The sequence below is a fragment of the Betta splendens genome, chromosome 11 (genome assembly GCF_900634795.4).
Source record: "Betta splendens chromosome 11, fBetSpl5.4, whole genome shotgun sequence".
Classification (NCBI taxonomy): domain Eukaryota; kingdom Metazoa; phylum Chordata; class Actinopteri; order Anabantiformes; family Osphronemidae; genus Betta; species Betta splendens.
This window is the reverse complement of record NC_040891.2, coordinates 8,502,783-8,514,492: the sequence shown is the minus strand read 5'-3', so window position 1 is coordinate 8,514,492 and position 11,710 is coordinate 8,502,783. Positions and strand designations below refer to the sequence as shown.

Sequence of the window (11,710 nt, the reverse complement as noted above, 5' to 3'; positions counted from 1 at the left end):
TCTGTGGAGGATACCCATGCGTCTATATAGCGCTCTTCTGAAAAGTGGCAGCCAAATGATAGCTGGGATGTGGCCAAACAGCTGCGTCTGTGGGAAAAAAAAAACATCTCTATTATCTGTGCACTGTTGCTGTCATCATCCTCTTGCGGTGAAATCTATTTACCTGCTCGCCTGCAGCAGATTCATTTAACCAAATGCATTGGGGCATTGTATGGGTTTGTCCTTTTTTTCTATCACTAGGCTTAAGAGTGTCTGGTTACTCCTTCAACATTGCTCCCTTAAGTTTTATTTGAAACAGTGTCCTCTGAAGTCTGCTCCCAAATTTCAGAAAGGCAGCCCTACCAGACATAAGTCGCCCAACTTACTAATTCCTTTAGAATTTATGAAAGTAGAAAATTAAATGTGCTTTACAGTGTGGATAAAATTCCTGAATGTTTAATGCATTCAATTTATGAACTATATGTGACCACCAAGTGCTGAATAACTCAATGTGCCTGAGGAGCACAAGTATTCTCAGGAGAGTGGATCATAATTTACAGAAATTGTATACTGAATCGTACTTTTATGTAAATATTCCAAGGTTTCAGGGTTTGGGGTGGAGAGTCTTTATTTTGCATATTTAAATATACTCACTGCGATTATAGGGAGTTGAATGATGCCGAAGGATGAAGAGGAAGCTGAAAATGCTGATACTTAAACAAGACAGTTATTTCTAGTTGATTGATCCCTGGCGTTATTTTATGTTGTCATATTTTCTCTCTGGTCAAGATGTCCTCTCTGTGATCAGCAGATCACTTTATATTTGATGAACGGAGACGAGTCAAGCAAACCAAAGATGCAATAGTGCTAAGTAGTATTTTGTTGAGTTTCATCATATGGTCCACAAAATTCCAAATAACTGGTTATAGACTTAAACTGCAAAACTGTTAGTTAAATAGCATTACATTTATTTATGTTCATACCCTATTACTTTACTAACAGCTATGGACAGACACATTTGCATGACTGAGGCTGACTGTTTATTCAGCACATCTCTGCGAATGTATAAATTGCCCACTTATGCATTGCATCTCGCTACCACCCGTTTACATGCGCTGTCATTATAAACTATAGAGAGAATGTCTGACAAATGAGGCCTTGAGATGAAGAAGTGCTGGATGGAAACTGAGCAAATATGGGCAAGGCATCCTTGTTTATGTAACAACAAAAACGGAGACAGAAAAGCCAGGATTACTGGGATGGTGGTCTGCGAAGCACTTTGCTGTTGCCTGGTTTTGTTTACATCCAATTTAATTAGCCTTGTCCCTAAGGGTGTCTACTTGGCAGGAGGAGGGTGGCAAATGACAGACAGATGACCAGCTCCTCATTAGCGCTGCTGTACTTGAACATATTGAAATGTTGTCCAGCTTCTCTATTCAGTGGTGTATTTTTTTTCCCCACTCGCAATATTAACAAAAAAACCTTTAAGCAACTTGGGATCAGTTCTCGACAATCTCAGAAAAATATGCTGTAGCTCGGGGTCAGTCAGTAAAAACAGTGTGGCCCCAACTAAACTTCCAACACAGGCGCTTTGCCTCAGGTTGACCTCTTCGCCTTCACAGAGGCCTCTGTGGTCACTGTATCATGCTAGGATGCTCTTTGTTGAGGCCACTGGAGCCTCACAAGATTTCTGGGCGATATTTCTGTCAGGCAAGTTCATCTCACCCACAGGCTCAAGGCTATAATTGCCCCAGAGGCAAATGGGAAATGCACTGAATAAAAATGTTCCAAACATTTAATGATAAACAACAAAATATGAGCCATATATCTGTTATAATATATATAAAAGTGTCATAATAGTATATCAACACTGTATACATATGACAATGATTTTTCCCCTCGGTTTCTGGAACTAGGTATTTTTAGTAGGGCCAAGTAGGAAAATCCTTTGAATTTGAAACAGTCTTTGAATCCCAGTTTTTTAATCTGCTTATCCAAAAGGAGAATATGACTGAGCGCACTCGCTTTACTTCTTGCAGTGTGCAAACTCGCTCTGAAATTAGGCTCAGCAGTTCCTGTCCCAAGAGCTGCACAGCCAGAAGGAATGATCCAGAGGAAGAGAGGAGAAGTCAGCACTCCTAAAGCACGAAAAGAGACAGTAGCAGCTGTTTCCAACACAATCACACCGCGAACGAGCATCTTTTATTTAATGAGCAATACTCCTGGACGCGGAAGATGAGTATACTCGAAAAGGGACCTCCTGCTTATACGGGCTTTCAGGCAAATGTTGAAATTCAATGTGCCTAGTAGAGATTAGAAGCTGCGGAGCTAATATTGAGTATTCTACAAAAGAGGTAATGGTAAGAAAAAAATGAGATGGGAGTTCACAGCTAGGAGACAAACTTACTGAGCGCTTTTGGATTGGAAGCTGTTTGTCTTCATGATAACTAAACGTGTGTCATGTATCTTTCTCCTTGAAACAATGTACTGTGACCAGAATACTTTAAACCTACATGAGTTAATAATGCAGCACAGAGCCTGAGTGGAGCATGTTATCATCTTATCACTTAGAAAAGAGCCTTTAAAAAAGATTATCAAAAAACACGGATATTATCTTATTATCTGGTTAGAAGTAGAACCATTCATCAAAGGGGAACGTAAGGCTGCTTGCATGCCTTCATAATGACACTGTGTGTGTGTGTGTGTGTGTGTGTGTGTGTGTGTGTGTGCGTGTGTGTGTGTGTTTGTAAAGTGAAATCTGCTAAATTAAAGCACACACTCACACACACACACACACACACACACACACACTAGCCAGCTACTATAGCTGATGATAAAGCCCTCACTAACGGTGCCATATCTGCTCCCTGCCATCTGCTGTGGTCCTAATATGAAGTGTTACTCACCACTTGTCATCCAGTGGCTGCACTTGTAAAGTTAGAAATAGCTACTGGATCCACTTGGGGATACAAAGAATTTGGCAATCTTTCAGTCAGGCTCAGGTCCAGATAACAACATGCACAATAAGAGCTATTATGGATACAAGTCCCTGGATGATCGCCGTATTATGAGGAATAACATTGTTGTTATTGTTCCTTTTTTTAATCAGCAAGAAGGGAAGATCTGATCCTGGCATATTATTTATAGGAATCTTATGGCACACAGGAGATAGTGGATCTTGTCATCCATCCACCTCAATCATTCCATCTAGAAATAACACCCATGTGACTCATCTCATCCTCCAAGTGTTTGTCTAAAGAGAAATATCGCCGCACCATTCCTCTCGAACATTGTAGTCTTTATGATCAAGGACAAATATACACTCACAGGCTTTATCCAGTTCTGTTTAGACGCGGTTTCCTACAATCAAATAACTGCTGCGTGAGAATGAAACACCAGATTAAAATGAAAATAATCTTTCCGATTGGCACGATGCAAAATGAAGAAGTGCACTTTGGAAACCAGCGAAGGCGCGCGCGCGTGCCTCCTGCGCTCGCGTGCATGCGCGCGTGCGGTTGCCCACAGCGGCGTGCTGCAGTCCGCTCCCCCTGCCTTAGTTGAGTAAACTACATGGACATTAGCGGGCGCAGCGGCACGACCGCCGAACCAGAGTGGATTAAAAGAGCGCGCGCGCGCGCGTGCGGAGCGTCTGCGCGAGCGAGGAGGGCCCGGTGTGTGACCGCGAGTCCGCCACGGCAGTTTGCGGGCGAACGGCGAAAGGAAGAGGCTGTGGGTGAAGCGACGAGCGCCGCGTATTGTGTGTGTGTGCGCGCGCGCGTGTGTGTATGTGTGCGAGTGTGCGAGTGTGCCAAGCAGCGAGAGCTCGGCGGCGGGAATGGCTTCATCTCCGTGCGGCAACAGTAACTTTGATTCCGGTCTGGAAATCAAAACTCGCTCGGTGGAGCAGACGCTCATTCCTCTCGTATCGCAGGTGAGTGTTGTACTGAGACGGAACGACCCGTCGCGTTGGCTTTTATGAACCTGTTGGACTTTTTAAACAACACTCTGCTTTCACAACAAGCAGCCGCGTTCTGTCCCGCGAAGCTAACTTTTTAACGTCGCGTTTACCTGCACGTTAACGTCTCGCGCTGCATTTAAAGCCTCCCTCGCGCGAGGGAAATTTAGCCGTTACGTTACAACCGCTGTCATAACGTGGCTATTGTGTTAGTATACGTTACAACACGGTCGGTACAAGTTGCACGCAGTCCTCAGAACCTGGAAGCTTTCACTGGATGCTTCATGTGACCAGAAACACAGAGTTTCTGTTTGTTAGCAAAGAGTTGGCAAAGTTGCATAACAGGCTAGACTGCACCGTAGAGTGTGGACAATTAAAGCAGTGTTGAGAAGCAGGGTGATGACTGCACCGTGATTAGCTTATTTTAAGCGTTTCTGTGAGAAATCACTTCTTTAGGGGAGAAAAGTCTGACCAGAGGTTGTGTTGTGTGCTTCCCCCTCTTTGCTGCCGTGACTTAACTTTGCCCTGACTCCAACTTCTCTAACTGAGCCACTTTCAAGCACGTGTTTTGTTTTCCAATAAACAGTAGAAGCTGAAAGAGCCACTTAAGGCCACTGCATACTTTCAACAACTCTTGTCTTGCCCACTCAAACAGTAGTCCCAGCTTTCAAAGAGTGGAGTTACGGTCAATGAGTCAATTAATCATCTTATCGTAAAGTGCACAAAATGGGCTGAACGTCTATGATGATGATAACTAGGCTCCCAAATTTAATTTTCAGGAACAACAGCGGCTGAGTCATTTGACAAAAGCGTCTGTCTGAAATTTTTTCCACCGTTGTTTGCTGCATGTTACAAAGGATGAGAGCTGGGTGGGTGCATGCTTTGAATAAGGCAATGGCCACCAGTCTTATACATGCTAATCGACCCCTGTGCAGGGGGCTCGCGAGGCGGAGATCCGTAAATGTTCTGTTGTTTCCTTTGAGAGCCAGCGGAGGAGGGAGGCGCCTCGCCGCTGGGTTGCCAGAGTCGAGCCAGTGCGACGGTGGAAGATCAGTGCGAACACCGAGCGCCTGCTTCCTCGCTCGGAGCGTAGAAGGTCACCCTGAACTGACAAGATGCCGGCTAGTTATCAGAATGTGCCATTCGTTAGGGGCTGCGCTTTTCTTGTCACTTCGTTTTAAATTAGTTCCCCGTCATTCAGAGTTACAGCAAGGAAGAAAAGTCTAGAAGTGGTGGTGAAAGAGATGGTAAATCCAGGTACGCTTTAACCTTTGCTAAAAACAGCACTCACTAAAAGAATATTGATAGTCAGCACTGCTATAGACCTCTTCAAAAGCATACTGTAAATCTGCTGTACTGCACGTTATCTTAATTATATTTGCGCTGCAGCAAACGTATGGTGCACCTCTGCCGCCTGAAGCCAGGAGAACTGGCTGTACTCCAGACTATAGCAAAGAACAATGTGCTGTGTACTGTTAAAACATTCATATCATAGTCCGCTGCGGAGTTGTGGGCTTCAAGGACAGTGTTTTCTAACTTTCTTTTTTTCTCAGTCTGAGATATATCCCCATAGCAACATAGCTTTGCATATCTGAATACAAACTGCATTTAGTGATGCATGTGATGAATGATGTGATGTCACATTAGCATTTCTTCAATTTTTAGCAGTAATTTAGTCATTCAAACTCCTTAGGGGACATGTAGGTGTGGTCATGAGGAAGAATGATTTTTAATTCGAGTTTGGTCTAATTGGGTCATTCGAGTCGGCGTAATAAAATTTTCCTGTGCTGACTCATGTCCACTACAGTGTTAAAACCACCAGGTGGTATTAATGTTGGGGCTGATTGCCGCACTAGTACACATGAACGCAGCGTCAGCCATGTCTTTGTTACTTCTCATCTGTAGCAAATCCTTATTCACAGCACTACTGCTGCTGAGTTTAAACTATGTTTTAATGTGTCTGAGTTTTCATAATTCACCAGCTGGATGTTTCTGGCTGCGTCTTACCCTCATTTACACTCTTCAGTCTTTTCAAAACAGAAAAGGGCCTTTTCCTAATTTAGCACAAGCACTCTCCTCAGCTAGGAATTTACTGCTGGGCTTTTCTTCACCTTTTATTTTACATCTATTCCAGTAAACTTTTTTTGTTAAAGGCGGTGGTGGCGGTGAGAGTAATGAGGGGCATTAGGCAAGTTAAAGGGAAAATAATCCAAACTGCTCACTGTTCTGTGTCCTACCTGTGATGTGGTCCTAAATCAGCTGGAAGGCAATTACCAATAATCTGTCTCCCGTTTCCTTGAGGTTTGATTCCTGTTTCAAAGAGGTGATTAATAAAATAACAGTTTTGGGTAAAGACACAGCAACTCTGGGTGGATGTGAACACGGTGGTCCTCAAGGTGATGAGGTGTAAGGGTGTTGTTTTGAGGTAAAGATGTGTGGGAATGAAAGGGCACGTGAGCAATATCTCAGGCTTTGATCACATTGGTGAACATTTATCGCTTGTAACACATGCCTTGTTATTACATAGCTTTGCTAGATCCTTCATTTTTCTCCAAAGGCCATGCCAGGAGTTTTTTTGAAAGATTTTCTGCCATAATTGGTCTTAGAAAATCTGCTCTCCATCTAAGTTCGTTAGCATCAAATGCCCCATGCTCCCGTGGCTTCAGTGATGCTTGCAGTTTTGGTTTCTGACGCGCAAAAGCACTGTAAGCAAAAAAGTGTTTGGGTGTTGATTTGTTTACAGTTTGGACTGAGAGTCATAGTTATTAGCCCAGCAAAAGCTTTGTGACAGGTCTAAAGCTGGGACTTTGCAGAACAGTCTCTTTTTCTCACATAAATTCTGCAGTGAACAAAATGCTGATAAAAAACACTTAAATTCACTTAAATGCTCTGCAACTTCAGTCGTTCTTCACATTTTCATCGGTCTTTCTGGGAAATTTGGAAATGCAGGGTAATTGAAGTCCCAGGGGTTATTTCTGTCTTGATGTCCTGTGGTGGGGTCACAAAATCATCCAGGTTGTGAAGTAGTTTTTTGTACCTAGGCTGAGAAGCATTACTGTCACCACAAGCCCTAACAGATCTGCTTCCTCCAGCCATATGACGATAATGAAGACAAACACATCCCTGGCATCAAGGTAAAACCACACGAGGATTACAGTGTGCCACAAGCATGCATATGTACACATTCAGGGACAAAATATTGACTTCCTGTGAAAGGGACAAAATAGGACTATATTGTGTGTGTGTTAGAAGGTTTTTGGGATTTCACTCTTGTTTGTGTGTCTGTGTAAATGCATACTTATTGTTTACTTTTGGACAATGGCCATTAAATGAGTCTGCTGGGCCAATGTTTGACATTCTTGTGTAATCGCTCACATTTTTGTTAACGACATGACCTATCTTACCTTATCAGCCGTCAGGGTTTGAGGTTCCAACTAAAACAACACTGTCTGATGACAGTTTTGGTGTAGGCTGGCACAGCGAGGCCACTGATTTCCTTGTTGTGCCATTAAAGAACTGCTAATGTGTGAATTTATATCCTTATATTCACCTTTGGTCTGACACTGGCAAAGTGTGTGGTTTAGTGTTTTGTTCTGACACATCTCCCCTGGTTCAAACATCATCTACAGGAATCACAGTAAGGCTGGGGAATGTAAATAAGGGTTAGGACAAATTCCTACTGCGTGTTAAGTAGTATACACAAGCAGTTATTAGCAATGGAGTATAATTCCACTTAACTCCAATTGTTTAGTATTAAATTAGTTGCATTAGTCAGATACCTCTGTGGGTTTGGAACATTCAGATCCTCTCATTTATAATTACACTCACCTGAAACACACACTGCCTGAAACCTGAAAAGCTCTGGTTTTCTTTTGTAGTCATGGTCCTTAGGATTTCTCTTACACACACATTCAGTACACTGTGCCATCATGGGTGAGCAAGGCTTGCTTGATCCTTGTTTCCCCCTTGTCCTCCCTCGTGCACTCTTCACACTATTGCTGTCATGGGAGTCGTTACAGATTGCTGTTCCTTTTAAGTGTCGATAAAAGGGTCTGTCTCACATGTCGATCCACTGATCTTTCTCTCCCTAATACACTTCCAGATGCTGTTTGTATTTGTGTGTGTGTGCTGAAAACCTTCAAATAACCCAGCCTAAAGGGATCAGTCAGCAAGACAGAACAGCAGAGTTAACTTAATGGTGATAAAAGCTATCTCACCATTTTGGCCATTTAAGTTATCTGATGGCTGCAGCTAATAGCAATAGTCACTTTTAATTGTTTCAAGAACAGCTTCTGCTTGCAACCAATACCTTTAACTGCAGCTGGGAGCTTGATAAAGTATTGATTAAGCATCCTTCCTATTATGGGAGAGCTTCAAAGTAGAATTACTTCAGTCGCTCTAGCTCAAAGTCATCCATTCTGTGTCAGCTCAAAATGGAAAGCAATTTTAGTTACCCATTCTCTAGAATGTACCATGTTTTAGTGTTTTTCAGTCATGGAGACAGTTTGGTTTTATTTTTCCAGACTTGGAGGAATCTCAGCTACAAAAAAACAGACTAACCATCCACTTATTTTGAATGTTATCACTTCACTCACCTCAGCTCACCTCATCTCCACTTTCTGTTTTTATTCTTTGTGTCTCAGGTGGAAGGGCCTCCAAGGCCTGCAAAGGCGATTAAAAGCTTAGCCTTGTCTATAACCTTGTTATAAGTAACTGATTTGCATTATTATCTGCTTATATATACAGTAGATTTTCAGTTTAGGATGATAAGACAGTAATGTGAAGTCTCCCAGTTGTTTTCACACAGGCAGCTATATCAGTATAGATGTGGTGATTTTATGTCCAGCCTCACTGGAAACACCCTGTGAACTGAAACAGATGCATAATCTTATGCCCTGAAGCACATACAAGGACAAACGTATTGACATTCATTAATCCACAGGCATGCAGAGACCATCTGTGAACTTAAATAAAGCAGCATTTCCAGCTCGACCATGTGTAAATACACACGTAAAACTTTAAAAGGAATACACATATAGTTAATGTGCTCTTTAGGGTTAATGTCTTCCTCCTTATATTAGAAAAACAGGGACAGAGTTATGAAAATGGACGGAAACATGAGGTGTCACTCTTCATGCTGTCAGCACAGAGGAAACTGAAGAGCGTGAGAGGACAGCCCTCTGTAATCTTGCAGTCATGTACTCTCCCACATGTCGTGTCATGCATTGCTAGAAATAGTCAACATATCAGGAGAACCTCAGGTAAACAGAGGCGTATTTGGCAGAAAGTTAATTGTCTTCAGGCCAGCTGTACTGTTGGTGGTCTCTTGCCTTGGTTTAGCGATAATTTGAGTCTTTGGCGGTTTACTTTGGCTTTAACAGTTGTTCACGATGTGGAGACTCAGCCTCTCTAGGGGACATGTTGCAAATCCTGCAGAAGGCACGACCAGTTGTACGAGCGGTCTAAAGTCATGTCAGAAGAGTCATGTCACAAGTGCAGTAACATAATTAGCGTGGCTTCTTTAAATACAGCTATTTAAAAATCCCCTTAAGAATATTTAGTGTACTGATCCTGTTCGCAGTGACAATGATATATATTGACTTCCTCGGAAAGAGTTAGTCATGCAGAATCTAAAAAACGTATGTAACATAGGTGTTAAATTACTTTTATGCAGCACTTTGCAATGAAGGTAAACAGATACAAAACAGTTTCATGGGAACATTGCTACTGGTGAATATCACTGCAAGCTGTTAGTATAATATTTACTGAAGTGTAAGTATAATGATTTCCATCATTGAAAGTCATACAAAATAAATCTATCTGAAGTAGGCCCATCAATGCTGTCCAAGTCATCATGTTTATTCTTTTCTCCTGTGCAGCAGCACCATTGGTGACTGTACCCTTGAGGAATTCTTTATTCTGACTTGTATGTGTTAATTGCTTTTTTCTAGTGTCTTTGAACTTCTCCCCTCTTGATAATGAGTTTTTCTTTAAAGAGATGAGGTTTGACATGACAGAACAAAGAGAGTATGAAGGACACAGAGAACATAGAATACCAAAACATTTCCTTATCTAAATTGCGAGAAAATTTCAAATATTTAAAGTTTGTATAACTTAATTTTAGATATATTATATTTTGTACTGTATGTAATATGTATTTTTTAGATAGTTTTATTGCAAAGGTAATGAAAGTGTCAGTTATCTGATAGATAGTGATGTACCTTGCACTGACATCCGCAGTGGCTGCAGGAGGCCGTGGTGTGATGTTAAGGTGCTGGGGAGGATGTGTCGGAGTCTAAGATGCTATAGCTCCATGTTTGTATTCCTTCCACCCCTCCTCTGTTGCTCTGCCCAATTTCCTGATTTTGCTTTCTTGTCACACCCCGTACTCTTTTGCCTTTTCATTCTGTCTTTAGCCTTGTGCTCAGTTTCTCCCCACTTATTCCCCAGTTTTATCACTTTTAATCTCAACCTCTCCAGAGTCTAGTGTCTCTGTATTACATCATTATTTATGCAGTCTACTGGAAACCAACTAGTAACTACAGGTAGTCCACATAGCCTAAGAGCTCAGTTTCAATATTCTTCTGAAGATGTTGCCTTTTTTTTACCAGTGCTGTAAACTGAGACACAATTCTCAGATGTACATCTATTCTGTGGAACAGTGACAGGAACTGTGTGTAACCAGCTCAGACAGATTTGGCCCTCCTTTTCTTTGACATAGAATATCCAAGAGTGGTCCAGATGCTATCTTTTGTCTGACCGTCACATATCTTCAGGGACATGTTTTTGGAAGCCTGTGAAAGGACCATTGTAAGCAGATAGGACCTTAAACAGTGAAAAGACTGCACCCAGAACAGGACAGTGTGATTTTAACTTGATACTTTTAGGATTACACAGGGCCAGAATGTTTCTAAATAAATAGGTTTTGTTCAAATACTATGACGGGTGTGGCTGTATTTAGAGTAGCTATGTTGTAATCTTCTCAAACAACAGCTTATTTATTGACTGTGGAGCAGGTTTGAAATCTTAGTTTATCCAAAAAATGTAAATGTTTTACTTGCCTCACAGTGTGTGTTAATGAGTCAGAAATATAAAGAATAAACTTAAATAAAAAGAATTTATTTAAAAAAAAGCCTAAAGAATTTAATTATAAAGAATATCAACTGGCCATACCGATTCAGTCTATTGCAGTCGAGCACAAAATTATTCATACCCCTGGCAATTCTTGTTACTAAGTTACTAACATTGTGGAAAAAATAATTACTACCAATAAAGGCTTTTTATTGATTGTAGAGAAGCTTATGTCATTTCTGGTCCAAAAAACTAAAATATACTATATAATTAAATATATTAATACTTGCTTGTTGAATGAAAGTAACTTTAGGTCAAAGGTTTGCCAGGGGTATGAATGATCTCAGGCTCGACTGTAGGTCCTGATGCTCATGGTTGGGTCAAGGGAGTTCTCATCTTGTGGCTCCAGTCACACTGGTTCTGGGTGACTGGAGCTGGTTGGTGACAGCTGGGAAGAAACACAGCTCTCTGTGTGGGGGTGAGTGTGTACTTAAACACACACACTTATCACGGTGCCAACTCCTATAAATAAGTTAAAGTCACTCACCTTCTATAAATAAAGTTCTAGTTGTTCTGGACATCCAAGTGTGTGTGATATTTGAAGGGAAAGGTGCAAATGACATGAAAACATGTTTGTTGAGTTTACTTTTATTTATTGTTGCTGTGTAATGTGTAGAGTAAATGTAAAGGCTCTAGATTTTTTTA

General features: G+C 41.5%; 1 protein-coding gene across 3 annotated transcripts in view; it reads left to right on the top strand.

Moving 5' to 3' along the window:
• The first annotated feature begins 3,505 nt into the window (after positions 1–3,505).
• ctnnal1 (catenin (cadherin-associated protein), alpha-like 1) overlaps positions 3,506–11,710 on the top strand; it is a 36,957-nt gene continuing 28,752 nt past the window's right edge. For 2 of the 3 annotated variants that reach the window (XM_029167137.2, XM_055513044.1), the window contains exon 1: positions 3,506–3,910. In XM_029167137.2, coding sequence (XP_029022970.1) covers positions 3,815–3,910 — 96 coding nt within the window. In that variant the 5' untranslated portion in view covers positions 3,506–3,814. The remainder of the gene's footprint in view (positions 3,911–11,710) is intronic. The other variant, XM_029167136.3, reaches the window with a different exon arrangement.